The 22,437-nt window shown below is 46.5% G+C and overlaps 9 protein-coding genes across 59 annotated transcripts in view; 4 read left to right on the forward strand and 5 right to left on the reverse strand.

The window, feature by feature from the left end:
• Positions 1-89: 89 nt before the first annotated feature.
• Positions 90-3,275, forward strand: LOC6496551. Its single transcript, XM_001961090.4, has 4 exons — positions 90-293; positions 420-2,691; positions 2,749-3,062; positions 3,140-3,275. Exons 1-3 carry the CDS (start codon positions 192-194, stop codon positions 2,910-2,912), a joined length of 2,538 nt encoding a protein of 845 aa, XP_001961126.4. The 5' UTR covers positions 90-191; the 3' UTR covers positions 2,913-3,062; positions 3,140-3,275.
• Positions 3,132-6,420, forward strand: LOC123256966 (serine/arginine repetitive matrix protein 1). The gene has a single exon (XM_001961091.4). It carries the CDS (start codon positions 3,132-3,134, stop codon positions 6,273-6,275), a length of 3,144 nt encoding a protein of 1,047 aa, XP_001961127.3. The 3' UTR covers positions 6,276-6,420.
• Positions 6,380-7,798, reverse strand: LOC6494025 (probable enoyl-CoA hydratase, mitochondrial). The gene is made up of 4 exons (XM_001961092.4): positions 7,700-7,798; positions 7,525-7,641; positions 6,614-7,332; positions 6,380-6,550 (listed from the first exon to the last, which is right to left on the reverse strand). Exons 2-4 carry the CDS (start codon positions 7,619-7,621, stop codon positions 6,485-6,487), a joined length of 882 nt encoding a protein of 293 aa, XP_001961128.3. The 5' UTR covers positions 7,622-7,641; positions 7,700-7,798; the 3' UTR covers positions 6,380-6,484.
• A 2,828-nt stretch (positions 7,799-10,626) lies between these two features.
• Positions 10,627-11,741, reverse strand: LOC6494024 (low-density lipoprotein receptor). 2 transcript variants are annotated; one of them, XM_044715330.1, is made up of 2 exons: positions 10,964-11,741; positions 10,627-10,911 (listed from the first exon to the last, which is right to left on the reverse strand). In XM_044715330.1, exons 1-2 carry the CDS (start codon positions 11,664-11,666, stop codon positions 10,727-10,729), a joined length of 888 nt encoding a protein of 295 aa, XP_044571265.1. In that variant the 5' UTR covers positions 11,667-11,741; the 3' UTR covers positions 10,627-10,726. The 2 variants fall into 2 exon arrangements, with proteins under 2 accessions (XP_044571265.1, XP_001961129.2); XM_001961093.4 differs by having other exon boundaries at positions 10,627-10,908; positions 10,964-11,730.
• A 131-nt stretch (positions 11,742-11,872) lies between these two features.
• Positions 11,873-14,377, reverse strand: LOC6494023 (rac GTPase-activating protein 1). The gene is made up of 4 exons (XM_001961094.4): positions 14,093-14,377; positions 13,102-14,035; positions 12,257-13,044; positions 11,873-12,197 (listed from the first exon to the last, which is right to left on the reverse strand). Exons 1-4 carry the CDS (start codon positions 14,169-14,171, stop codon positions 12,124-12,126), a joined length of 1,875 nt encoding a protein of 624 aa, XP_001961130.1. The 5' UTR covers positions 14,172-14,377; the 3' UTR covers positions 11,873-12,123.
• Positions 14,378-14,483: 106 nt separating this feature from the next.
• LOC6496553 (nedd8-activating enzyme E1 catalytic subunit) lies at positions 14,484-15,926 on the forward strand. Its single transcript, XM_001961095.4, has one exon. The coding sequence runs from the start codon at positions 14,484-14,486 to the stop codon at positions 15,834-15,836; it is 1,353 nt and encodes a 450-aa protein (XP_001961131.1). The 3' UTR covers positions 15,837-15,926.
• On the reverse strand, positions 15,823-17,111 carry LOC6494022 (enoyl-[acyl-carrier-protein] reductase, mitochondrial). Its single transcript, XM_001961096.4, has 2 exons — positions 16,814-17,111; positions 15,823-16,762 (listed from the first exon to the last, which is right to left on the reverse strand). Exons 1-2 carry the CDS (start codon positions 17,025-17,027, stop codon positions 15,903-15,905), a joined length of 1,074 nt encoding a protein of 357 aa, XP_001961132.2. The 5' UTR covers positions 17,028-17,111; the 3' UTR covers positions 15,823-15,902.
• A 196-nt stretch (positions 17,112-17,307) lies between these two features.
• LOC6496554 (E3 ubiquitin-protein ligase RNF25) lies at positions 17,308-19,848 on the forward strand. Its single transcript, XM_001961097.4, has 3 exons — positions 17,308-17,456; positions 17,523-17,591; positions 17,659-19,848. Exons 1-3 carry the CDS (start codon positions 17,449-17,451, stop codon positions 18,695-18,697), a joined length of 1,116 nt encoding a protein of 371 aa, XP_001961133.1. The 5' UTR covers positions 17,308-17,448; the 3' UTR covers positions 18,698-19,848.
• The window catches only part of LOC6494021 (dystonin), a 76,943-nt gene continuing 74,135 nt past the window's right edge, over positions 19,630-22,437 (reverse strand). For 29 of the 50 annotated variants that reach the window (XM_032451000.2, XM_032450999.2, XM_014907095.3 and 26 more), the window contains 4 exons: positions 22,109-22,382; positions 21,864-22,044; positions 21,219-21,308; positions 19,630-20,873 (listed from right to left, as the gene is read on the reverse strand). In XM_032451000.2, the coding sequence (XP_032306891.1) occupies positions 20,732-20,873; positions 21,219-21,308; positions 21,864-22,044; positions 22,109-22,382 (687 nt within the window). In that variant the 3' untranslated portion in view covers positions 19,630-20,731. Of the gene's footprint in view, positions 20,874-21,218; positions 21,309-21,471; positions 21,538-21,863; positions 22,045-22,108; positions 22,383-22,437 lie in introns of all 50 variants that reach the window. The other 21 variants (XM_032451006.2, XM_032451003.2, XM_032451001.2 and 18 more) reach the window with 2 other exon arrangements.

Consider the following 22,437-nt stretch of genomic DNA (forward strand, 5'->3'; position numbering starts at 1 on the left):
ATATTACGGTGCGGCGAATTCGCCGCACTCTGTTACGTTAACAGTGTGCTGTTAAGCGCAATGACCGTTGTGCGTTGTGCTGTCGCAAAAGTGACATATACTTTGAAATTTAATTCAAATTCGGATTTCTGGTTTTGTGAATTAACTTAAATTGTTTGTATAGCGAATACTCGCGTATAAATTGACACGCTATGGCGTCGTTTAGAAAATGCAAATGTTGTTGGTCGCTTGGCCAATCCCAGCGTATGAAACAGGACCCCACCACTATTTTATGGAATTCGTCAATAACTCAGGTAACAATAAATTAAATATTTAATTGTGAACAGAGAATTTAAAAAAAATAAAAAAATTCATAGCTTACTTTTAATTTTTTTTTAAGTTTAATAGGAGTGTCTAATTTGTAAAGTTTTTATTTTTAGAACCCCCTACACGAATGCAATCGCAGGCAAATCACCCTTGAAGAGCTTTATAACACCTGTTGCCGTCCAAAATCCAAAATTAAAAAGGATGTAGTGCCTGAAGAAAAAGCAATTTTGAAAAATGTCCCCATTCCTGTCCGGTTACGAAAAACCGGATATCAAAACCCACCAACGACTCCAAAATGGCGGCAAATGCACGAAGAAAATGAAGCTCAGGATGAGGATCAAAAACAAGAGGAGGCCAAATGGCAGGATTGGATAAAAAAGCGACATGCTCTGGACCTTTTCCATCGCCTTTGGGAGAAAAATCGAAGAATTTCGGCACAAAGACGAAGAAAAATGGTTCAAGATGCCAAAGAGGAGGGTCGGGATCCAAGCCTGAAACCCTATGTACACTTAGACAAAAACACCCCAGATCCACGGAAATCTATAACGAAGCCGAAAAGAAAACTCATTGATGCCGAAAAAGCTGTCCAACAATTCTTTCCCACAAAGAAATGCAGTAAGACCTCCGTACTAGGCATACCTAAGGGTCAGATAATGTCAACGCCATTTGGAATTTATCGGGAGGCTAGGGAAAATAGACAAACCCGAATGATTATGCCAACTTTCGATCGAATGCTTAAAAATTTGAGTGTCCCAGAACATCATCAAACCCTCAAAAGCCGTCACCAAATAGACTCAACCCCCCGTTTTAAAAGAGATATTGAAATGGTTTACAAAAATGCCCCTCGGCCTTCCAAACATGTTGATTTTCATGAAAAAGAACAACTGGAATCATTTAGAAAGGAATTCACAAAAAGTACGGAGGAGTCACCAAAAAAAGGAGGGAAGACCGTAACTATAAAAGATGATCAACCACAGTTTTCAAAAGCGTTTGGAGAACTTCTAAAGAGCAAAAAGTTTAGAATTCCGGAACATCATACAGCCTTACGAAGTCACCATCACATAAAACTCAAGTCCGAAATAAGTGCAGAAAATTCCCAAATGACGACACGTTCGTCAGAACCGGATTGGAGTCTTTGGGCTCCAGAGCTGGCAAAACAAGCCCAAAGATCAAGCTTGAAAAAGCAACTGAGCTCCAAAAGTTTGTCCTCAAAACGTCGCAAATCAAGTGACAAAATTAAGAACGTAAAGCCGAAATTCACACAAGACTTTAGAAAAATGCTAAAGGGAGTAACCGTTCGAAAACCAGAACTTCATACAGCTCTAACAAGCTTACATAATTTAGTGGTCAACCCGAAAAAAGGCCATGAAAAACAACTGGGATCTGATGATGATAGCTTCTCCTCGGATGAAGTGGTACTCAAAACGGGCACGTCTAAAGTCTTTCCGGACAAAAAAAGTTCTATGAGCGGCGATGTGTCCTCGATAATTACAAATTCTTCATTACAAAGATCAAAAAGACTCAAGGGACATCTGAAAACATTTTCGGATTATATAAGGTATTCAAAGCCAGATTTGTTGCTCCATAGAAATAAGAACAAGGATACTAATCCTTCCTATCTGGCCGACACCTCGAGCTTACAAAGCAAAAGAGAATCTCGGGGTACTAAAAATAAGAGCCTGGAAAAGAGCTCCGATATAGGAAAAGAGGATTTCGATTCAGATAATTCAGTTTCGTCCGATAAGTCCGGCACGACTGAAAAGAGAGACGCGAAACGTACCACTTACAATGCCATGAAAATCAGTCTCAAGAAAATGGAATCTATAAGATCGGTGCTACTGGATCCCACTCTGCTCACCAGTCCTAGTAACGAAGCCGGAGATATGGACTTGGACGCAATCATACGCGAAAAACGGAAAGCTGTAATGGATAGTATTAAAAATTTTTCCAAAGTGGGAATAGCACGCGAGGACTACCGTCCACCAAGGGAGGAAAGAAACTTTATCCAGGAAAACATTGAGAATATCCGGAAAATGTCGAGAAAAATCACCGAAGCTTCTAAAGGGATACAGAAGGGTCCGGATGTATTCGCAACCCATTACTTTTATCTGCCATGGTATCAGAGCCCCAAACGAGATCAACTTGAAGAGAGCCAGTATGGTTTCTCTTTACAAAATATTACGGATAGTTGGGCACATCCTATAGTGGCATCGATGAAGCCCATGCGAATCCGTCGTTATTCACTCAATGGGTGGCGTAATCTCATGGAACAGTACTGGGAGAAAATCAAACTCCTGCGAAAAGACACATCTCCTGATGTGGGTGATGGCTTGCACAAAAAACCGGAGAAATGTGATTGCTGCGTATGCTATACTCTTGCTAAAGGTAAAATCTCATTCTTCCATGAAAATTGAAGAATCCTTAATATTTTTATTTTTTCAGGAACCGAACCAGACAGCGCACTCATTAAGAAAATCAAAACCCAGTGGCGTCGTATCGAGCTCAGAAACTTCTACTCTCAAATGCGTGAAAAGGAACGTTTAGATTCCAGTGACTGCCGGAAAGAATCAATTTTATATGCCCATAATCATACCTGCGATCAGTAAGATCAGGGGACTCAGAATAATAGTAAATTCATATATTGTTTTGAGTGTCCAGCGCTTACTGTCGTCTGTATGATTTTTAAGTTTTATGATCCATCACCATAAGTAATATCCGTTTTCTGTGGAGATCTTGTCAACACCATTTGGATATAGGTTAGTTCTGACATTTTTAATTTTATTTTTTGGTTTTAATACAAACAAATTTGGGTTTCTTTTATTAATATGCTAAGTGGACTGAAAATAGCGAAGCTTAATAGCGAGAACACCTGCACTTCGTACTACGACTTTCTCACCTGTGGGCCCGCCTACATGCAGTCTGTGATTTGCAAACCGGAACCTGTGCCGGCCAGGACTCAGCCGGAAAATGAATCGCCATCTGGTCTCCTTCGAAATGGGAAGAAATTCTACGGTGTGGAGGACACGGCGACGCAATGGTATGTCCACAAAAGGAGACCTCAGTACGCCAAGTGTCCCAAGCCGAGGATGTTCGGCTACAAGTTCCGCATGCCCATCCGGAATGCCCTGAAACATAAGAGTACTACGGCGCCTTATCGTTTTTCGGGGCGTAGAATTTCTCCGGAATTTTTGTGCCTTCTCAACCGACACCACGCCAGTCTGCCAGGAGTCAACCGGGTGTCCAAGCGGTATCTCGTCCAGAAGCCCAGCTTCTCCTACTACAAATTCGATGCGGAGGAAAAGAATCGCCCCATGCGTCCTGGCATTGAAACGGCAGCTCCTGTGACATTTCCCTGCTGGAGTATGGTCTGTCCTCGGCGGAAGCCGATCTACGATTGGTACGTTGCGAATGATCCGTATCAATGGAGGTCCCACGATCAAGAGTCACAAGACGACCAAGAGACGGCTAAGCCAAAGGAGAAGGATACACAGGATAAGAAATTCAAAGCAGTGGCCCAAGATGAAAGAAAGCAGGAAACTAAAAGAGATCGTAAAAGTTCTCCTGGAAGCGCTCACAGTTTACCGAAACCGCAAAAGATCCGGGAGCCCTTGCTACATGGACTTTATACCACCAAGGAACCAGAAGAGATCGAACCTGGAAAGAAACCTTCTAGACATAAGAGTACTAAGGCAGCAGAAAAGAAGTCGTCCAGCCTCAAAAGTACTATAACGGTAACTGAATCTTATTGTTATCCTGCCGAAAAGATTAAGGAACCTACTTCATCTCGGACATCCACAATGCGAGCGTCCAGTGAGCCTGCCTGCGCCGATCCCAAGAAGACAAGAGATCCTCGACGCATTGAGTTTGAGAATCAACCCTTCTTCCAGGCTCTTAAAGGATCCAACTATGATAGAGTTTCCCGCCAATCAAGTAAAGATTTGGTGACATGTTCGGCGCCAAGGATGCACAGCGTCAATTCCCAGGACGAGGACAACTGGGAAGTATCCCTGGAGAGGGAAGAACGCAGGGAGAAGGCGGATTACGAGCGAACCGGTTACCGAGTACGTCCAGAACCGGAGAACAACTTTTTCAAGTCCATGTGTTGTCCTCGCCAAGTCGGCGTCCAACGCTCGGAACGTCCCGATTTCTATGATGGGACTGATGTGGAAATGCCACCGGATCACCCATGGGGTTGCTGTGGCTATGGGTACGAGGGCTTCATCCACCGCTCTGAGTTTCAGGATCGCTATGAAAAGAAAACGAAACGAAAGAAACCCCCACCGTACTGCTACCTATGGTCTGCCGTGGATCCGAACATCCGGGAGGAGGAGAAGAAGCGTCTTGCGGAGATTAAGTGCCAGCACCGGAGGAAATCTCGTCACTCAAGTCCATATTTTTTCTACTGGTCCACCCCAAAGCAAAATGTCAGAACGGAGGCAAAAAGTCAATTGGAAGAAATGGATAGAGAGTCGGAGGAGGAACCTTATCCCCCGCCACCGTGTTTTCCGAACCCCAAGCCAAAATGTTCCCATGATCGATTCAATAGAGCTTCGGCCGTTAGCTTCGGAGAATCAGGTTTATGTGAATCGAGTGCTGAACGGACTAAACCGAAGAGATCAGACTCCTATTCCACGTGGAGCACTGGAAGAAAAGGACGCCTGTGGCGTGCCAGGAGTCACAGAAATACAGATGACAGTCCATTTCCGTGGGGGGAAGATCGAGACTCGCCAATAGAGGAGCATGGACGGAGTGATCACAGTGAAAGGCACATGTGGGGCGGTCCTTTGCCCACAGAGTTGGGCCGGGGTCTGCGGGAGAAACCGCGATTTCTGCCTCGGATTCATGCCTTCGCAAAGCGATTCCTGTTTCCTGGACCCACCGGCATGCCCTTGAAACCCAACTCTGATCGCCATTTTTCGGAGAGCGAGAGATCCAAGCCCTCCGCCAGCTGCAGAAAGATGGAAAATGAAACTCCCTACTGCATCCGAAGATCCAAGAAGGAAGCGGCACAATCTACCTTGGCATCGCCCTTGGAAACGATGAACAAAAATTTCCGAACACGCGCAAGTGAACAGCCCAGGATTCAGGATGTAAGAGGCACCAGGGATCCTAGCTATTGGGAAAGAGCCATGTCTATGAAAAGACAGGGAAGCTCATCTCCCAAACGAAATCGGGAAACTTTCTATAATCCATATGCTAACCAAAGACCCTCTACACTGTCCCCCAAAAGGGAGAAAGCCCGAAAAAAAAAGAAAAGGATCGAGCCAAGGAATCGAGCTTCGTCAGAAGGACCGTCTACATATCAGAACTATCAGAGCCCCCCACCCCCGACACCTACGGCACACACGAAGCACGTTAAGGAAACCAGTGACTTGGATGAGATGCCAGAAAGGAAAAGAGCCCCCAGTCCTACAAGCTTGAGTAGCGACTCCAGCGAGGACCAGTCGAAGAATACATGTAAGAAACGGGAGTCCAGAGCCCAGCGCGAATGGGAGGAACGCCGTCAGCGGAGAAAAGCCAAGAAGTGCAGGGAAGGATTTGCGAGGACCAGTAATGATTGGTTCCTAACCTCCCGCTCTCCAGACCAACGACACCCAGATCCTCCTCGAGCGGGAGTTCTAACCCTGCGCAACTGTGAATTTCCCAGAGAACCTAGTGACCCGGCATTGATTGAACCCAGAGGCGATCGATTTCAATTCCTCCAACACCGTGCCATGTGTGGACGAGGGCGGGCAGATAATCATCAATCTTCTACGAGTCACTGTAATTATGACAGAAGCAGAAGCAGAGCCCCCGAGCCAAGGATGCGAGGAGGAATTGATTGTCGAAAGGGCGACTACTCCCGACGAAGGAGACGTGGTGAAGAGGCTCATGGTTTTCCGACCGCGTTGCCGGTTCCGGTCAACAACAAGCGGGTGCATTACACGAATTCTTCAAATTTGCAAAAACATTGTTTTTGTTTCGATTAGGAATTAGGCCATGCAGCCTGGAGCCAGACTGCCAGGTGGATATTCCACAAGTGACAAAGTGGAATACCAACTGGCAGTCAGGCTGACATGCTGCATACTGTGCGTTTCAAATTATCACGATTAAATTTTTAATTGCGTAAAACAACATGGTACTTGTTACGAATATAAATGCAATGCTGGCTGGGAGGGATCTGGTTGGTATATCCGTCTTATTCATTGGTGAACTTGGCTGGACGCTTCTCGGCGAAGGCAGTCATTCCTTCCTTGCGATCGGCCTGAAAAATAAAGGAAAATTAATTAAAAAATAATATAACACTTCCAAGAAATGTGTAGCTTACGGTGGAGAAGGTGGCATGGAAGGTGCGACGCTCGTACTTGAGACCCTCCTGGAGAGTGGTCTCGTAGGCTGTGTTGACGGCCTCCTTGCACAGCTGCACGATCAGATTGGAGTGGGTGCCGATCTTCTCTCCCAGCTTGATTGCCTCGCAAACCAGCTGATCAGCGGGAACCACCTTGCTGGCCAGACCCAGCTTCTCCGCCTCCTGGGCGGTGATCATGTTACCGGTAAGGCACATCTCCATGGCCTTGGACTTGCCAACGACGCGGGTCAAACGCTGAGTGCCACCGGCTCCGGGAATGGTGCCCAGCGCGATCTCGGGCTGACCGAACTTGGCCTTATCGCCGGCATAGATGATGTCGCACATCATGGCCAGCTCGCAGCCACCGCCCAGAGCGTATCCATTAACGGCAGCAATGATGGGCTTCTGGGTGCGGGCCACCTCGGTCCAGTCGTTGAGGAAGTTGCCCTGGATGCACTGCGAGTAGGTGTTGGGCAGCATCTCCTTGATATCGGCTCCAGCAGCGAAAGCCTTCTCGCTTCCAGTCAGAACGATGGCAGCAATACTCTTATCCTTGCCAAAAGCCTGCAGGGCGGTGGACAGCTCCTTCATCAGGCCATTGCAAAGGGCGTTCAGAGCCTTGGGGCGGTTCAGCGTGATGACAGCCACGTTCTTGCCCTCGCCAGCAACTTCAGTCTTGATGAACTCCCAGTTACCAGCTGTGGGGGTGAGAAAGAGATGGCATTATGAGGTGATCGTGTGTTACGCAATCAATGTTTTTCGCCGGCAAGAGATCAGATATGTACATATATTCGACTAAATCAGCAAATTCTAGGCAATTTAAAGTGATTTAGGCAACGAAGAATGCTGCAGTTGGACTTTGATCTCTTGTAAATAGATTCTATACTTACAGGTGCTGGCAAAGCGGGTGGCCACCTGTGGCTGGCGGGCGGCTGTCAGCAGGACACACTGGGCACGGGAGGCGAAGAGCTTGGCAATGTTGGCCATTTTCAAGGTTTCTGGACCGGCTAGAAGGCATGATGTTATCTAATCGGTGCTCTGGAGGCCTGAGTGGGCGATACTTACTTGGAGAAGCACTGGAGCAATATTGGCGCACTTGAGCTGTGGTTAGTGTGACCGCACTTCCGATGGACCAGAATAACAGAGGACAGTGGCTTAGTTCCATTTTATAATTAAGTATTAAGGGGGGTTTGAATAGACCCAACATTTTTAAAATTTTAAAACAAATAGGTTTTTTTGTTGTTTTTATAAATTATTATTTTTGGTAAAATTATAATACATATCATATTATCACTTTTTTAATCACATATGAACCATCTCTAACAAGCATGTTGGGCCAAGCAGCCACCAAAAGGTGCATTTAAAATAATCATAAAATGCTAAGCTGCAGCTGTTGTTATCAGCATGTTTTCGTCTCTGTTTTGTCTCCCAGTTTCGCATGCGCTTTATTGTTATTTGTAGAGTATGCGCTTTGGGGAGCTTTGGTTGAGCTTCTGCGCAAGCTCTTAGGTTTTTATGACTTGTAATTCGGCATTGTTTTGGACCGGTCGCGGAATTTGTTTTGGGGTTAAATTGACCCATAATAAATTGATTTGTAAAATTGAACCTGGTCTATTAATTTGGCCGCTATCAAAACGCTGATAGCTCAACATTGGTGACCCCGACGTGATTTCATCCCGGTTTATTATTGTTATCAGCATTAAAAGTGCCAAGAAAACGCCCTTGTTGTTGTTGCTACAAGTTGCATTTTAATTGAAGAATGGAGTCTGGATCTGAGATTATTGGAGCTGCTGCCGCAAACCGGGAAAGGATGCTGCGGAGAAGAGCAGAGGTGGCCTGCCAAGAAATGGAGGCGCTGCATCATAAGGTGAAGGCTGCGGCGCGGACTGAGGATTCTTCCATTATGGCGCTGGAGTCGGTGGAGAAGCGTTTGCGTGAGCGGTTCACCGCGCTTCAAGAAGAGTTGGAGGAGCTTAATTTTAGCGAGATCGGGAGTGATCTGTATTGGAGATTCTCGCAGCTGGCGACTGATGTGGAAGTGGAAATTCAGTTGGAGGTTGCCAAGCGCTCCATTAGAATCGCTGCCCACTCCACACTTCTCGACGGTGCCAGTGTATCGCCAATGCCAAACAAGCTAGCCCCCTCCTTGCCACCGTTGCCGATGCCAACATTCAGCGGCGGCTATGCCGAGTGGCCGGATTTCTGCGCCCTTTTTAAGACCACGATCGACAGCCATCCTCATCTAACGAAAATGGAAAAGCTCCGGTGGCTCATTTCATGCCTGCGCGAGTCAGCCTTGGATACGGTGAGAGCTCTGGAAATTAATGACGCGAACTACGATGTGGCCCTTGACCTATTGCGCAATCGTTTTAGTAATCGGCGTTTAATATTTCAGTCTCACATTAATGAGATCCTGCAGCTTCGTGTGGTCGAGCCAGGATCTGTTACTACTTTGCGGGAGCTATCGGATCGGTTCAATGGGCATATGCGGGCTCTTATGAGTTCCGGATCAGCTGCCGAGATCCAAGGATGTTTGCTTATCCAGATTATCCTGCAGAAGTTGGATCCAGCCACAAGGGCCAAGTGGGAAGACACTCTCGCCGGAAGCAACGACAGCATTCCGTCTTGGGAGTCCATGGCACGATTCTTGGAGCAAAGGTGCCGGACTCTTGAATGCGTCGAGTTTTCTTTGGCGGCGTCTCCCCCAGCTAACCAAGTGGGCCGAGGTAGATCTTGGAATAACCGATCTTCGTGCATGGTTATTAACGCCCGTCCTGCTCTATGCGCCCTGTGTGGCATTTCGGAGCACGAGCTTCCTTCTTGTCCAAAATTTAGTGCTTTGACAACTGAGGAACGGTACGACGAAGTGCGGCGTCTGGCTCGATGTTTTGTTTGTCTGGAGGATGGCCATCTCGCTCGTGGATGCTCAGCTTCCCGCTGCTCGACGTGCAATCACCGTCATAATATTTTGTTGCACCCTCGCGGGCAGATTTCACCCGCACGAGTCTCCCGTCCCATCGGTGCCGTTACTGTTGCGCACCCATCCCGCTCAATCAACCCTGTTATGAACAAGGATCGCAATGCTGAGCTAGTGCTCCTGCCAACAGCCAATGTACTCGTTCGTGGTCGATCTGGAGCCTTCTTGCCTTGCCGAGTTTTATTGGATTCCGGCTCACAAGTGCACCTCATCTCGTCGCGGCTGGCGAATGAACTTCAGCTTGGCCGTTCCAAATGCTCCACTACGGTGGCAGGTTTCGGCGGCGCTGGGTTTGATACGGATGGAGCATCCGTCAATGTGTGCTTGAAGTCCCGCCTTAGCACGTACTCAGTGGAAATTGAGGCTGTTGTAGCTTCACATATAACGGACTATCAACCTAGCCAGGACATAGATGCTTCGCACTGGAAGATTCCTGGCAATTTGGATCTAGCTGACCCTAACTTCTACAAAACGCAGCGAGTGGACCTGTTGATTGGAGCCAGCTTATTCTTTGACCTATTGTCGGCTGGTCAAATCCAATTAGGTCACGGGCTTCCCATTGCCCAGAATACGCGATTTGGCTGGGTGATTTCTGGACGCGGTGAACTATCACGGGATGTGTCGTCGCTCTATGCTAGGAAAGACAACCCAAGGAATACCCACTGGAATGATGTGACTGCTGCCCCTTCCAACAGTGTTATTGAAGGCCCACCCTTCAATGGGGGGAGGATGTTGGGCCAAGCAGCCACCAAAAGGTGCATTTAAAATAATCATAAAATGCTAAGCTGCAGCTGTTGTTATCAGCATGTTTTCGTCTCTGTTTTGTCTCCCAGTTTCGCATGCGCTTTATTGTTATTTGTAGCGTATGCGCTTTGGGGAGCTTTGGTTGAGCTTCTGCGCAAGCTCTTAGGTTTTTATGACTTGTAATTCGGCATTGTTTTGGACCGGTCGCGGAATTTGTTTTGGGGTTAAATTGACCCATAATAAATTGATTTGTAAAATTGAACCTGGTCTATTAATTTGGCCGCTATCAAAACGCTGATAGCTCAACAAAGCACTTTTAAGTATTCCCTAAAATCCGTTACAATTTAAATTTAAAAACCTAACTTATATTCTTAGAATTTTGGTAGATTACTTTCCGAGGGTCGACTAGAACTTGTTTCTACCAACCAAATATTTTCCTCCCGTCGCCGTCTAGTTACACTGTCACGGCGCAGCCGCCACAGTAAGAAAACCAGGATCACCATCAGGAGGGAGAACAAGCATATTGTCAGATTGAAGAAGAAGGCGGTTGGAGCTGCTGGTAGAAATATTCGTTAAATAAGTATTTTGAAACATTATCAATTACTTACTTTCACAATATGGAAACTTTTGGATCCACATGGAACCATGGCAGGTATTGTGGGTCTCTCCTTTCAAGGTATGTTCCGCCGGGCAGTCATAGAAAATGGAAGTGCCATTGGGAATCCTTGTTCCGGCGTGGATAACAGCACTGTTTGAATATTTAATTATCACATTTGGCAAGTCCGGCACCAGGCATCCATCCTCCCTCTGGGTGGTGTTAGTTGATGGATCATGTTCTGTTTTTGTCACACCCTCGCACAATGTTGCATCTTCATCATCCCCATCGGTGCAATCCGCGGTGCCATCGCACAGCTTGGAGTATGGCATGCACTGGCCGGAGGAGCAATGCATTTCCCAGAGATCGCAGTTGGCCTCCAGCATCTGTGCCCGGCACAGCCACCGCTCTTCGTCCGAACCATCCACGCAATCCGTAGTGCCATCGCACACCGCCGCGCTGGCGATGCAGGCTCCGTAATTGCACCGGAAAGCGTAGCCCGGACACAAGACTTTCTGGCACAAGGCTTTAGTCTCGTCCGAGGCATCCTGGCAATGGGCAATGCCATCGCATAACCGGTCCAATGGGATGCACTCGCCGCTCGCACATCGATAGCCGCAGCCCGTAGTGCCAAGAAAACCCCAACTACCGGAGACGACCGTGGTGATCACAAGCAGCCGCAGGGAAAGATTCTGATGCGCGGTGAACATTCTCATCTGATCTCGTTGTAGAGACTGGCCCCTCCATGCCGTAACATGCAGTACAATTGCTACTCAGGCATATAAAAAACCCGTTTTATGATGATATGCCGATCTCTGAGAACATACTTATATCAGGGCTTTTCCTCAATTTGATTATTATTTTTAATATAAAGAGTCACTATTTAAGATTATTAAAATCAAAAACGTGCTGTTATCAAGTGTACTTTTTTCAAATCCATTTCACTTTATTTCCCATTCGGGGGTTATTTTTTATACTTAGGTTAGTACGAGTAAGGTGCTTCAGTTTATAATCGAATACATTAATTATAAAGAAAAACTACTCCTAAGCGGGGTTAGTTGGGTACAAATATAATAATTACAGCTCGAGAATGGCTGGCCGGAAACAAAAAAATGTAAATACTTGAAGTAAACTTAAGTAACACGTCAAAAGCTTTCAACAAGGAAAGTTATCTTATTTCTTGTGGGCAGAGGCTGGCGGTGTTCCGTAAAACTTTCGCTTTTTAATGGTGCCCTTGAAAGGAGTAGCTAAAGAAAAATAGGATAATAAATAATTGGATACATTTATTATAAATTATAATGCTCACCGTATAAGGACAGCAAGTCCTTGTTGCTGCTAGGTACTCGCTTCACCACTGTTGCTGGCGTCCGGGTATGATCTATGGCTATGTACTGCTCCCAGAAGGACACGGGCAACTCCAGGAGAGCCTTCATTACCTGCTTCTGGGTAAAGACCTCCGTGTAAATCGCATGCTGGTCTGGATCTGGCGTAGAGTATCCGACAATAGTTGGACCGAAGATGAGCGACAGATTGTCGATGGGCATCAGCACCTCGCGGCACTCTGCGATCCGCTGGAAATGAAGAATCAGGAAGGCCAACGTGTCCCGATTGGCTTGTGGCAGCTGCTTCACCGACTTGTACAGCATTTCCTGAGCATCTTTGGCGTCCGGATCCTGAACGGCGTTGGCAAAATCTTTCCACTGGCTGGTCGGAATAAGGGGCTCTGTGAGAGACCTGAGGAAATCCTTCACACAACAGCACAGCACATAGATATCTGTGTTGCCCAAATGTGGCGTAGCCTTTCCTCTTAAAAACTGTTCCTTAAGAGCCTTGTACTCCCGCTCCGAAGAAGACAACCTGTACAGTCCCACCTCCTTTAAGCCTCGGGCCTCAATCTCGTTCACACAGTGCACAATCAGAGCAGGAATCATGGGCGCTACCGAAGGTGCAAAGTCGCTGACATAGCCGGTCATGGTCTTAGCCGTGGGGGTTCCTGTCTGTGGCACACAGCTGACGGTGAGAAGATACCGACAGTCTATGTGGCAGCGCACAGGGCAGTCCCGACAGCGAAGGCCAACTGCTCCAAAGCGAATTCTGAAATGCAAGATGAGGTGTTAGTACCGTCCAGAGAACCCCTTCCATCCTACATACCGCTTCTGGCACTGAACGCAGTTGTCGCCGCGCAAGAAGGTCTTCTGGCTGAAAGTGTGCTGCCTCATCAGGGGACGGTGTTGAATCGGGGTGCCCGATTCAGCGGCCACATGCGGGGCCATTGCGTTTACTGGTGTCAGGGGCGGAGCAGTGGCCTCCTTCATGGCTGAGCGACGCGGCGTTGAGGACAGACCCTCGCCGATCCTCTCGTGACCACCGATCACCGGGAGCGACTCAATAGTTGACTCTGCTCGGATCACTCCTTGCCCGTCCTGGGGTATGGTGACCTTGGTGGTGGCGCAGAAGCGCTCAGCGCCCTGACCCACATCCACTGTGTGCTGCTCCACGCCAATGCCCAAGCCAGAGCGACGCGACTTGGTCGTCGTTGGAGTATTTGCTGACATGCTGCCATTAAGACCCGAGCTTAGCCGGGATCTCTTATTGCCCACACAGGGAATAGGATTCTTGGGCAACGATGGGCGGTGCTCTCGCCAGGATTTTGATCTGCGCACATCCAGAAAATCGTCCTCGGAGTGTGTGATGGATAGATCCGACAGCAGCGAGCCCGTCGAGTTGATATCCCCATAGGATTTGTCCTCCCTCACCGCGTTCAGTGACTTCCGCTTCCGGGAAGAGGGCAGTGTGTGAAGAAATGCCAACTTATCTCGGGTCTCGTTGTTCAGATTACGTTCGTGGCGCAGCAGATCGGCAACGGCCATGATCTTGCTCTCCATAGCATCACGTTCATGCTCGGCCTGGCGACGGGCCTTGATCTCCATATCAATGATACGGCGGGCGTGGAACAGCTTGCCCTCCAGATCGCCCATTTTGGTCAGCGACTTGTCCAATTCGCTTTGGATCCTCGCCGTTTCCGCCGCATATCCAGCACACTTTTCATAATACTGCTCGAATATTCGCAGAAAGCGCAGGAACTCTGGAAACAAACTCAAATAAAGCAAACATTTACCCATAAATATAAGCCTTTACTCACCCTCCTCGGCAGTTCCGTCGGTCAATACCTGCATGCAACGCCGAAGATCATCGAACGACGCCAAGGCAGAGAGCGCCATATTCAATTATTCTCTTTTTATCCGCTTATATATTTCACTTTACTCGTACTGCCTGGGCACTAAACTCTTCGTTCCAACACAATTTTCTATTGTAGATACGCTTTCCTCTGAATTATTCCACAATAAGCGCGATCGAAAGGAAGCACGCTGCAAAGGACGCTACAAATTTTCCGGTTATTTTCAATTTCGTTAGAGATGACACTATCGGTATAGGAACTGAAACCAGTGTTGCACAACTTGCCCGGGTTTCGGTACTAGTCAACACTACTGGCATTCTTGGATTTTGTATGACTGCGGCTCCAATAGTAAATAATGTCGGTCCATTCGCCTAATCCTGCTTTGATTTTGCAAAATAAGCGGTGGAACGGTCTGCGCAACGTTCTGGAGCGAGAAGGACCCTTCTGCAAAGATGACTTCTCCGCCTCGTCCGACAATCTGGAGTTTCTCCAGACCAATTGCAAGTTGTTGGTGATCGGAGCCGGCGGTCTTGGCTGTGAACTGCTCAAGGATCTGGCTTTGATGGGTTTCGGCAACCTGCACGTCATCGACATGGACACCATTGAACTGTCCAATCTTAACCGTCAGTTCCTCTTCCGTCGCACCGACATCGGCTCCTCAAAGGCCGAATGTGCTGCCCGGTTTATCAATGGAAGGGTGCCGACTTGCCGGGTGACGCCTCATTTCAAGAAGATCCAGGATTTTGACGAGACCTTCTACCAGCAATTCAACCTAATCGTGTGCGGCCTGGATTCGATTGTGGCCCGTCGATGGATCAACGGAATGCTGCTCTCCATGCTGCGCTACGAGGATGACGGCTCGATAGACACGACCTCCATTATTCCAATGATTGACGGCGGCACTGAGGGATTCAAGGGCAACGCCCGTGTGATCTTGCCTGGGTATACGGCCTGCATCGAATGCACATTGGATTTGTTCCCACCCCAGGTTAACTATCCACTGTGCACTATAGCCAATACGCCCCGTTTGCCGGAGCACTGCATCGAGTATGTGAAGATCATACAGTGGGACAAGGAGAGCCCCTTCGGAGTGCCGCTGGACGGTGATGATCCCCAGCACATTGGATGGGTCTACGAACGGGCCTTGGAGAGGGCCAACGAGTTCAACATCACCGGAGTCACCTATCGCCTCGTCCAGGGCGTCGTGAAGCACATCATTCCTGCCGTGGCAAGCACAAATGCAGTCATAGCAGCTGCGTGTGCTCTGGAGGTGTTTAAGCTGGCCACCAGCTGCTACGACTACATGTCCAACTACCTCAACTTTAACGATCTGGATGGTATTTACACTTACACCTACGAGGCGGAGAAGTCGGAGGGGTGCTTGGCCTGCAGCAACGTGCCGCAGACAGTGACCGTCGACGATCCCAACACCACAACGCTGGAGGATGTGATAAAACAGCTGTGCGACTCGCCTCGCTTCCAGCTAAAGAACCCATCGCTCACCACTGTGATGAAAGATGGCAAACAGAAAACCCTATACATGTCCACTGTAAAGAGCATCGAGGTTGCCACACGGAAGAACCTCACCCAATCGCTTGGCGAACTGGGGCTACAAGATGGCCAACAACTAACAGTCACCGATGTCACCTCGCCTTCGGCCATGATCGTACAGCTCAAGTTCCAAGGCAATGAAATCGAAATGGTTTAAGTTATATTTGATCACATTGGAAAACAATTTGTAAATAACAAATAAAGATACAGGCTCAGCCTGCACCTACTTGCTCATGTCCAAAATAAATTTCTTGCCCGTGAATCCTTTAAAGTTCAGGGCCGCTGCAGCCGCATCTTTGAACTTTTCCAGCGGCACCATCTCGTGCGCGGGAGCGACAAACTTTCCATTCTCCATCAGCCCAAAGATTTCCTTGAACATTTCCGATCGTTCGGGAGCATTGTAATTCTCCTTGGACCAGCGAGTCATCCAGAAGCCTCTAAACGCAATATCCTTAAAGATTAGGGGACCAGTAGCAACAGTTACGGGCTCCCGCGACATGCCACCGTAGGTGACGAGGATGCCTTTGTGGTCCAAATGGCGCGACACTTCCGTCGCACTCTTACCACCCACACAGTTGAAGGCCAGGCGCGGCTTTTTCACCTTTCCCGTTTTAAAAATGTCACTGGTACGGATCTCCGCCTCTGTCAGAATCTCAGTGGCTCCAAGGCACTTCAGCATCTCCTTCAGTTCGGCTATCTCCGGGCGATCCCTAACGATGCCAATGCTATTAATGCCCCATGCACGGCACAGCTGATGCACTGCCTGCCCCACTGCACTGTTGGCTCCGTTCTGGATGACCGTGTCGCCTGGACAGAGGTGAACAAAGTCCTTCAGCATACGGTAAGCAGTGCAGGGATTCACCGTCACTGTGGCCGCCTCCGCTAGGCCGACTTTCTTGGACACAGCCAGCAGCTGGTCCGCGTTGTAGACAGCATGAGTTGTCCATGTGCCGAGACCAGTAGCCAGTGGAATGACATGTTGACCCTCCTTCAGATCCTTTACATTTTCACCCACGCAGATCACTTCGCCCACAAACTCGTTGCCGGCAACGGCTGGAAACTTTGGTTTCACTGGATATTTTCCTGCAATGTCAAATTATGATTAGAATTCTTTGCAAAATTTGTATTTCTTACCTTGGATAGTGTTTATATCGGCTGGGTTGATAGGAGCAGCCAGGATCTTTACCAGGACCTGTTTGCCCTTTGGATCCGACAGTTCATCCTCAACCAGCTTGAGCACATCTTGCGGTTCGCCATGCTCTGTGTATTTTAGTGACTTGGCCACTACCGACATATGTCGGCTCCATAGGGCAGGGCTTAAACTTTGAATCCGCGATCTACGCAACATCTTTTACCGAAAATTTCCAGCCGTTCGAGAAACAAACTTGTCAAATTTTATAATATATTTGTATTAGAGTGACCAAAGTTTTTAATGAACAAAATATTAATATGACGAAAGGTTAAATGAAAGTCTTCATGGAATTAAGAAACGAATGAGACCTCCTAATTATCACAAAGTTAAAACATAACCAACAATCAATGACCTTGTTAATTTTTTTCTTATCAGATTTTGACAATTTCAAATTAACCGCCACTGCAACCAAAGTTATCGATTTGATAGTAGTAAGACCATTTATTGCCACCCCTTAGGTATTTTTTGGCCAACAGTACACGGCCGCAGTGTTTGTCGCAAAATTCAGGTCTCAAAATCGATTTTTTAAAACAAAACCTCACAAATACTCAAGTTTAGAACCGCACTGATAAAAAAAATGGATGCGTAAGTTAAAGAGCACACGAAACTCGATCACAACCAACAGGTGTTAACTATTGAGGTTTTTCACAGTTTGCAAGATGAGGTCGAGTCGCTGGAGGCAATACTTATGGAGGATGTTATCATTAAACGAACACCGAGGTATTTAGTTCTTTATCGAAAAGTCATTGAATTGTAAGGCTTAGCTTGATTTTTTTTGCACTTAAAGCGGCGAGGTTGACTTTATTGAGACTACTGTGCTCCCACTGACGGGTGAGGAGGAGGAGCAGCAGTACGTGTGTGTGACACTGCAGGTGTATCCCCCGCAAGGATATCCCGATGTTAGTCCTTTATTTAAGCTGCTAAAACCCAGGGGACTGGATGACTCCAGGCTAGAGTCCATCAGGAGCGCCTGCAATGCCAAGATCAAAGAGTCTCTTGGTTTCCCAGTCGTTTTCGACCTCATTGAAGTGGTGCGAGAGCACCTGACTGGCAGCAACCTACCCTGCGGGCAGTGCGTGATCTGTCTTTACGGCTTCGCCGAAGGCGACGAGTTCACGCGCACCGAGTGCTTCCACTACTTACACAGCTACTGCCTGGCCCGACATCTAAATGCCATGCGTCGTAATTACCAGGAGGAGTTCGAGAAACTGCCAGCTTGGCAGCAAAAGACCGCCGATCCCTTCCAGGCTCTCTGCCCCGTTTGCCGTGAACACATCGGTGATGATACCGACAGCCTGAAGTGCGCCATGCCGCCATCAGAGCTGACCAATGCCCCCGATTTTAAGGTTACCCAGGAGTTGCGGCAAATGCAGCAGCGGATGTCACAGCTCTATCTGCAGCAAAAGAGTCGCGGTGCCATTATTGATGTAAAGGCCGAAGGAGCAGCCGTTATTTCCATTGAGACCGAAGAAGATATTCGTCGGCGTCAGCGTCGAGAGGAGGCAGAGGCTGCCAAGAAGTTAGAGGGCCCGGCTAAGGAGGAGCCTCCCAAACCAACCACCAGCTCCACCTTTGCGCCGGTGGTGCAGGAGACACAACGCATTGCTCCGGAACCGACAAACAACAACTACCACCACAATAGGCGGCATTACAGAGGCGGACGTCGGCATCATCATCACCACGGCCACCATCATCGTGTTGAACGCGATCGTGAACAAAATTCGGGTGTTGCAACAGGATCGGCCAGCGGCGGAGGCTCCTCATCGAATACAGGAAGCGGCAAACAGGGAAAGGCCCAGTCAGCCAGCTCTGGGCTTGCCAGGTGACGATGGCTTCCAGAAGAGATGGGGATCCGGATACCCATTGCATTGCCATGCTGCTAATACACAATGAAGCACCATCCCAAAACGGCCCAGGTTTAGTTTTATGAGGCGGACTCGTTTCTGTGAATTCCTACTTTCTTATTAAAATATGTATTTATTTTTAGTTAGCTTTAGCGAGCCGGGTTAGCTAATTTTCGACGAACGATGATATTTAGTTGTACATTAACTATTGTATAATGATATTTGTAATGGTTTACAAAAGACTTGCGGCACCATGCCGAGACGATATTACGGTTACGAAGATGGTTTAGGGCTATAGGGCATTTAGTAGCTACCAATTAGCAGCATGTATTTAGCAGCACCAAATGGCAGCGCTGGCGTTGACGAGACCACACCATAATACACATTGGTGATCGGAGTAGAGATCACGACGGAGACGAAGACGAAGACGAAGACAACTACGATGATATTGATATCCAATTACGCATAATCTGAAACTGCACTTCAAACTATAGCATAAATATTTCTCTCTCAATGGACAGCCTGTAGCACAAAAGACAAGTAAAAGTGACAAGCTTAAAAACGAAATAAAGAATCGAAGTTGGAGCGCCATTTCTAGTCAGTGAGTGGAAGGATGGCAGTTGCTGAAGACGAAGACGAAGAACCCGATACAGGGCATTTGCATTAGCATGCATGCACACATATTTAAATATCACAATTAATTGAGTGTTTTGTGTAGAGACCCGACCCGAATAGTGATTCCTAATGGATCGACCATGGTATTATATAAACAATTCAATTTCAATGTGTCAAATAAATACTACGATTGAGAACTATACCGAATAAATCAAATTTCCAAATCAACAAAACACTATTTTTTACTTAAAATTATTTAAAAAAAAAAAAAATAAAGAATTAAGAAAAAGACTCATTTGTTTATGTTATTATTTTTTGTAAATTTTTATTTCGCATTTAAATTGTTTTAATTTAATTGAATTACAAAAAACGTGTTTTAATGCACTTCCTTCGTTTCGTACAACAAAATAATTTAGTATTAGTATTTTACAATATTTATATAAACGGGGGATCGATTGCATTCCGCCCTTCTGCATCGTAATTCATTCGCTGCTGCCATTGCATATAAAAAAACAAAATAATTATGCAATACAAAATCTGCGTGTTTTTGTAGCTTAACAGTTAAATATTAATTAAACTTATAGTAATGACTTTTAGTATATAATTAAATATTTTTTATGCGGCTTACAATTTTTCACTTTCCTATTAGTTTAATAACAGAACAAAATCAAATTTTTTTCTCTTTAACGGGTTTAGTTATTTTTTGGGTCGTACCACCCCTCTGCCACGCCCCGTTTCCTGGCCAGGTATCCACCAAACTGGCGATTCTGATGGAGTCCCCAGACACAAGATGGCTTGCAGCAAAGGTCACGACATTTCATTCGAATGTTTTATTTTTTTCTAAATATTTTTTTCGTTTTTAAGTTTTTTGTATTTTTTTTTTTGTTTGTTTAATTGCCTTAGAGCACTTGGAGTGTATTTTTCATTAATTTACGTTTGCTTTCCTCTTTAGAAGTATATACAAATCATAATTTTGGAAACGTGTATAACTAGTGAATAAAGGTAGTGGGCATTACAAATTAGTAGTAGCAAAAGGTAGTATTAGTATTAGTAGTACTCGTAAGTAGGTTGCTTGTCTGATCAACTTTGTGTGCTAGCTATATGTCTGCATTCCGTCTCTGATCTCATTTGTTGTGTGTGTGTGTGGTTGTCTTTTACAAAATATATATATATATAGTATAAACATCTATAAATTGTCTCGCTCTTAAACTCCTCTTTCCTTTTTATAGGGCACTTTAAAGTTAGTCTCTTTAGAACTGTGTGCTGATTCTGCTACATTTTTTTGCTAATGTAGACTTTTTTGGGGAGTTTTGGGGGTTTTGTTTAGAACTTCAGTGCGTAGTTAGTAAGTAGAGTTGAGTGTGGGGGATATAAGGGGTCCTTTCCAATATCATCCTTGACTTAAAGCCGGAACGGTTCGCGTTTTTCCGTGGGTGTGGTTCCGCGGGATGTGCGCCGCATTGTTGAGCTGAACGTTGGCTCCGCCGAGCTCTTCCTCGGCGTCTGCATGCCCGATGGGGTTGAGCTGCCGCTGATGTTCCGCCTAGACAGGGACATAGTTCAAAGGATTAGTATCTCTTCTTGGGATGAACGGCAAGAACAATCATATAACGTGGTAAAAATAACATAAATAATTGTATTATAATCTGATTATCAAACTTAGGGATTAGTCGAAAGCATTATGTTGCTTGTTTCTTTTCAAAAATTTGGTTTCATGGACAGATGCATGGACATGCACGGATCACAGAATTACATGCTAGGAAGGGTTCTTTTCAAACAAGGGAACAAATTATAACATTAGACGTTTATAAATCATAATTACTTGCTATAGACTGAGTGTTGGATATTGACTAGTTAATGTCTGTGGCTGATTGCTTATCAACTTTACCCCAAGCTGGTTGGATTCGTAGTCGAGCTGGTGGGCGATGTTGACTTGGAATCGAATGAGGGTATCTTAATCGGTATCCGTGATGGCCGGCTTTTTGGTAATGGGAGGGTAGTAAGTATACAATAGTTAGCATAAAGATTAAACCATAACCGCCCTGCCTACTCAGGATCTTAACTCTAGCCTACTCTTATGTATGTATGTAATATTATGTTTAGTGTTTTCCAACCAACTCGTGGATTGGTAGAGGTATTACCTAATTGGTTTGAAGCCGAAGCCTGTTAGTGCTGGTATACTGGATGATCTACTCATGCCTCCATTGCTATTTATTTTTATTTATTTTTTGGGAGGGATTTCAGGCACAAGATTAGTTGCATTTTTTTTTTAGTTGCGTTCAAGCAAATTTCAAAATGTTTTCAAATGCCAATACATATTGTTTGTTGTAAGTTAGCGTTTCATGATGTTGTTTGGTTGTGTGAGTTGGTGTTGATCAGTTATTAATGCGGTAAACCGAAAACATGGTGTGGAAAATAAAAATTAATAAATTATTAAGATTTTTCATAAATTTTTTTGTATTTTTAAATAGACCCCCGTTTCTTTCTTCTCTCCTCCTCTCTGATGAAGACTATCTGTAACCCAAAAACCTACCTTGTGGGTGCCGGACTGGCTGAGCCGGAGGCGGTCTTGCGGGTGATGGTGCTGGTGCCATTGAGGCGACTACCCGGCGTGGTGCTGGTCACCGAAAGACGAGCCGGACGCGGTGTGGTTCCACTAGTGGTGCTGGCCGTTGACGGTTTGCGTTGTGGAATGCGTGAGGGTGTATGGTCGTCTAAATGATAATAATTATATTAATTTAATTAAATTTATTATTTATTTTATTATGATTAACTCACCTGTGCTATCCAGCGATAGAGTGGAGCCTTGTCGCGACGGTGGCTTCGATCCTTGTCTGCTGAGCGGGCGCGAGTTGGGCTTGGAGCCGGCACGAGAGCCTCCTGGCGTGAGGCCTGTGCGCGTGCTCGTGTAGGTGACCTTGCGGGGCGTGTACCGGCCCGAGGGTCCTCCGTGGCTGCCCTCGTTGTCGCTCAGAGAGTCCGGAGTGCTGGCCGAGAGCGACGAGCGCGATGGTCTTGACATGGGAATAGAGCGTACCGAACGCTCGCGAACCTTTATTATTTTAAGAATAAAAATAAAGACATTGTTAACCAAGTTATTTGTAATT

Source organism: Drosophila ananassae, chromosome 3L (assembly GCF_017639315.1).
Source record: "Drosophila ananassae strain 14024-0371.13 chromosome 3L, ASM1763931v2, whole genome shotgun sequence".
In the NCBI taxonomy this organism is placed as follows: Eukaryota; Metazoa; Arthropoda; class Insecta; order Diptera; family Drosophilidae; genus Drosophila; species Drosophila ananassae.

Bases quoted from the DNA above. Each gene is read 5' to 3' on its own strand.
- LOC6496554 (XM_001961097.4), top strand. The intron at 17,592-17,658 runs GTATTTAGTTCT...TTGCACTTAAAG, and splicing joins ATCATTAAACGAACACCGAG to CGGCGAGGTTGACTTTATTG.
- LOC6494025 (XM_001961092.4), bottom strand. From the start codon at position 7,621: ATGGCCAACATTGCCAAGCTCTTCGCCTCCCGTGCCCAGTGTGTCCTG. The intron at 7,333-7,524 runs GTAAGTATAGAA...TCACCCCCACAG, and splicing joins CACCCGCTTTGCCAGCACCT to CTGGTAACTGGGAGTTCATC. The intron at 6,551-6,613 runs GTAAGCTACACA...TTTATTTTTCAG, and splicing joins TCCATGCCACCTTCTCCACC to GCCGATCGCAAGGAAGGAAT.
- LOC6496551 (XM_001961090.4), top strand. From the start codon at position 192: ATGGCGTCGTTTAGAAAATGCAAATGTTGTTGGTCGCTTGGCCAATCC. The intron at 294-419 runs GTAACAATAAAT...TTTTATTTTTAG, and splicing joins GGAATTCGTCAATAACTCAG to AACCCCCTACACGAATGCAA. The intron at 2,692-2,748 runs GTAAAATCTCAT...TTATTTTTTCAG, and splicing joins ATGCTATACTCTTGCTAAAG to GAACCGAACCAGACAGCGCA.
- LOC123256966 (XM_001961091.4), top strand. From the start codon at position 3,132: ATGCTAAGTGGACTGAAAATAGCGAAGCTTAATAGCGAGAACACCTGC.
- LOC6494022 (XM_001961096.4), bottom strand. From the start codon at position 17,027: ATGTTGCGTAGATCGCGGATTCAAAGTTTAAGCCCTGCCCTATGGAGC. The intron at 16,763-16,813 runs GTAAGAAATACA...TTGACATTGCAG, and splicing joins CGATATAAACACTATCCAAG to GAAAATATCCAGTGAAACCA.
- LOC6494024 (XM_044715330.1), bottom strand. From the start codon at position 11,666: ATGAGAATGTTCACCGCGCATCAGAATCTTTCCCTGCGGCTGCTTGTG. The intron at 10,912-10,963 runs GTAAGTAATTGA...TATTTCTACCAG, and splicing joins AAAGTTTCCATATTGTGAAA to CAGCTCCAACCGCCTTCTTC.
- LOC6496553 (XM_001961095.4), top strand. From the start codon at position 14,484: ATGTCGGTCCATTCGCCTAATCCTGCTTTGATTTTGCAAAATAAGCGG.
- LOC6494023 (XM_001961094.4), bottom strand. From the start codon at position 14,171: ATGGCGCTCTCTGCCTTGGCGTCGTTCGATGATCTTCGGCGTTGCATG. The intron at 14,036-14,092 runs GTGAGTAAAGGC...GTTTGTTTCCAG, and splicing joins CGACGGAACTGCCGAGGAGG to AGTTCCTGCGCTTTCTGCGA. The intron at 12,198-12,256 runs GTGAGCATTATA...ATTTTTCTTTAG, and splicing joins GGACTTGCTGTCCTTATACG to CTACTCCTTTCAAGGGCACC.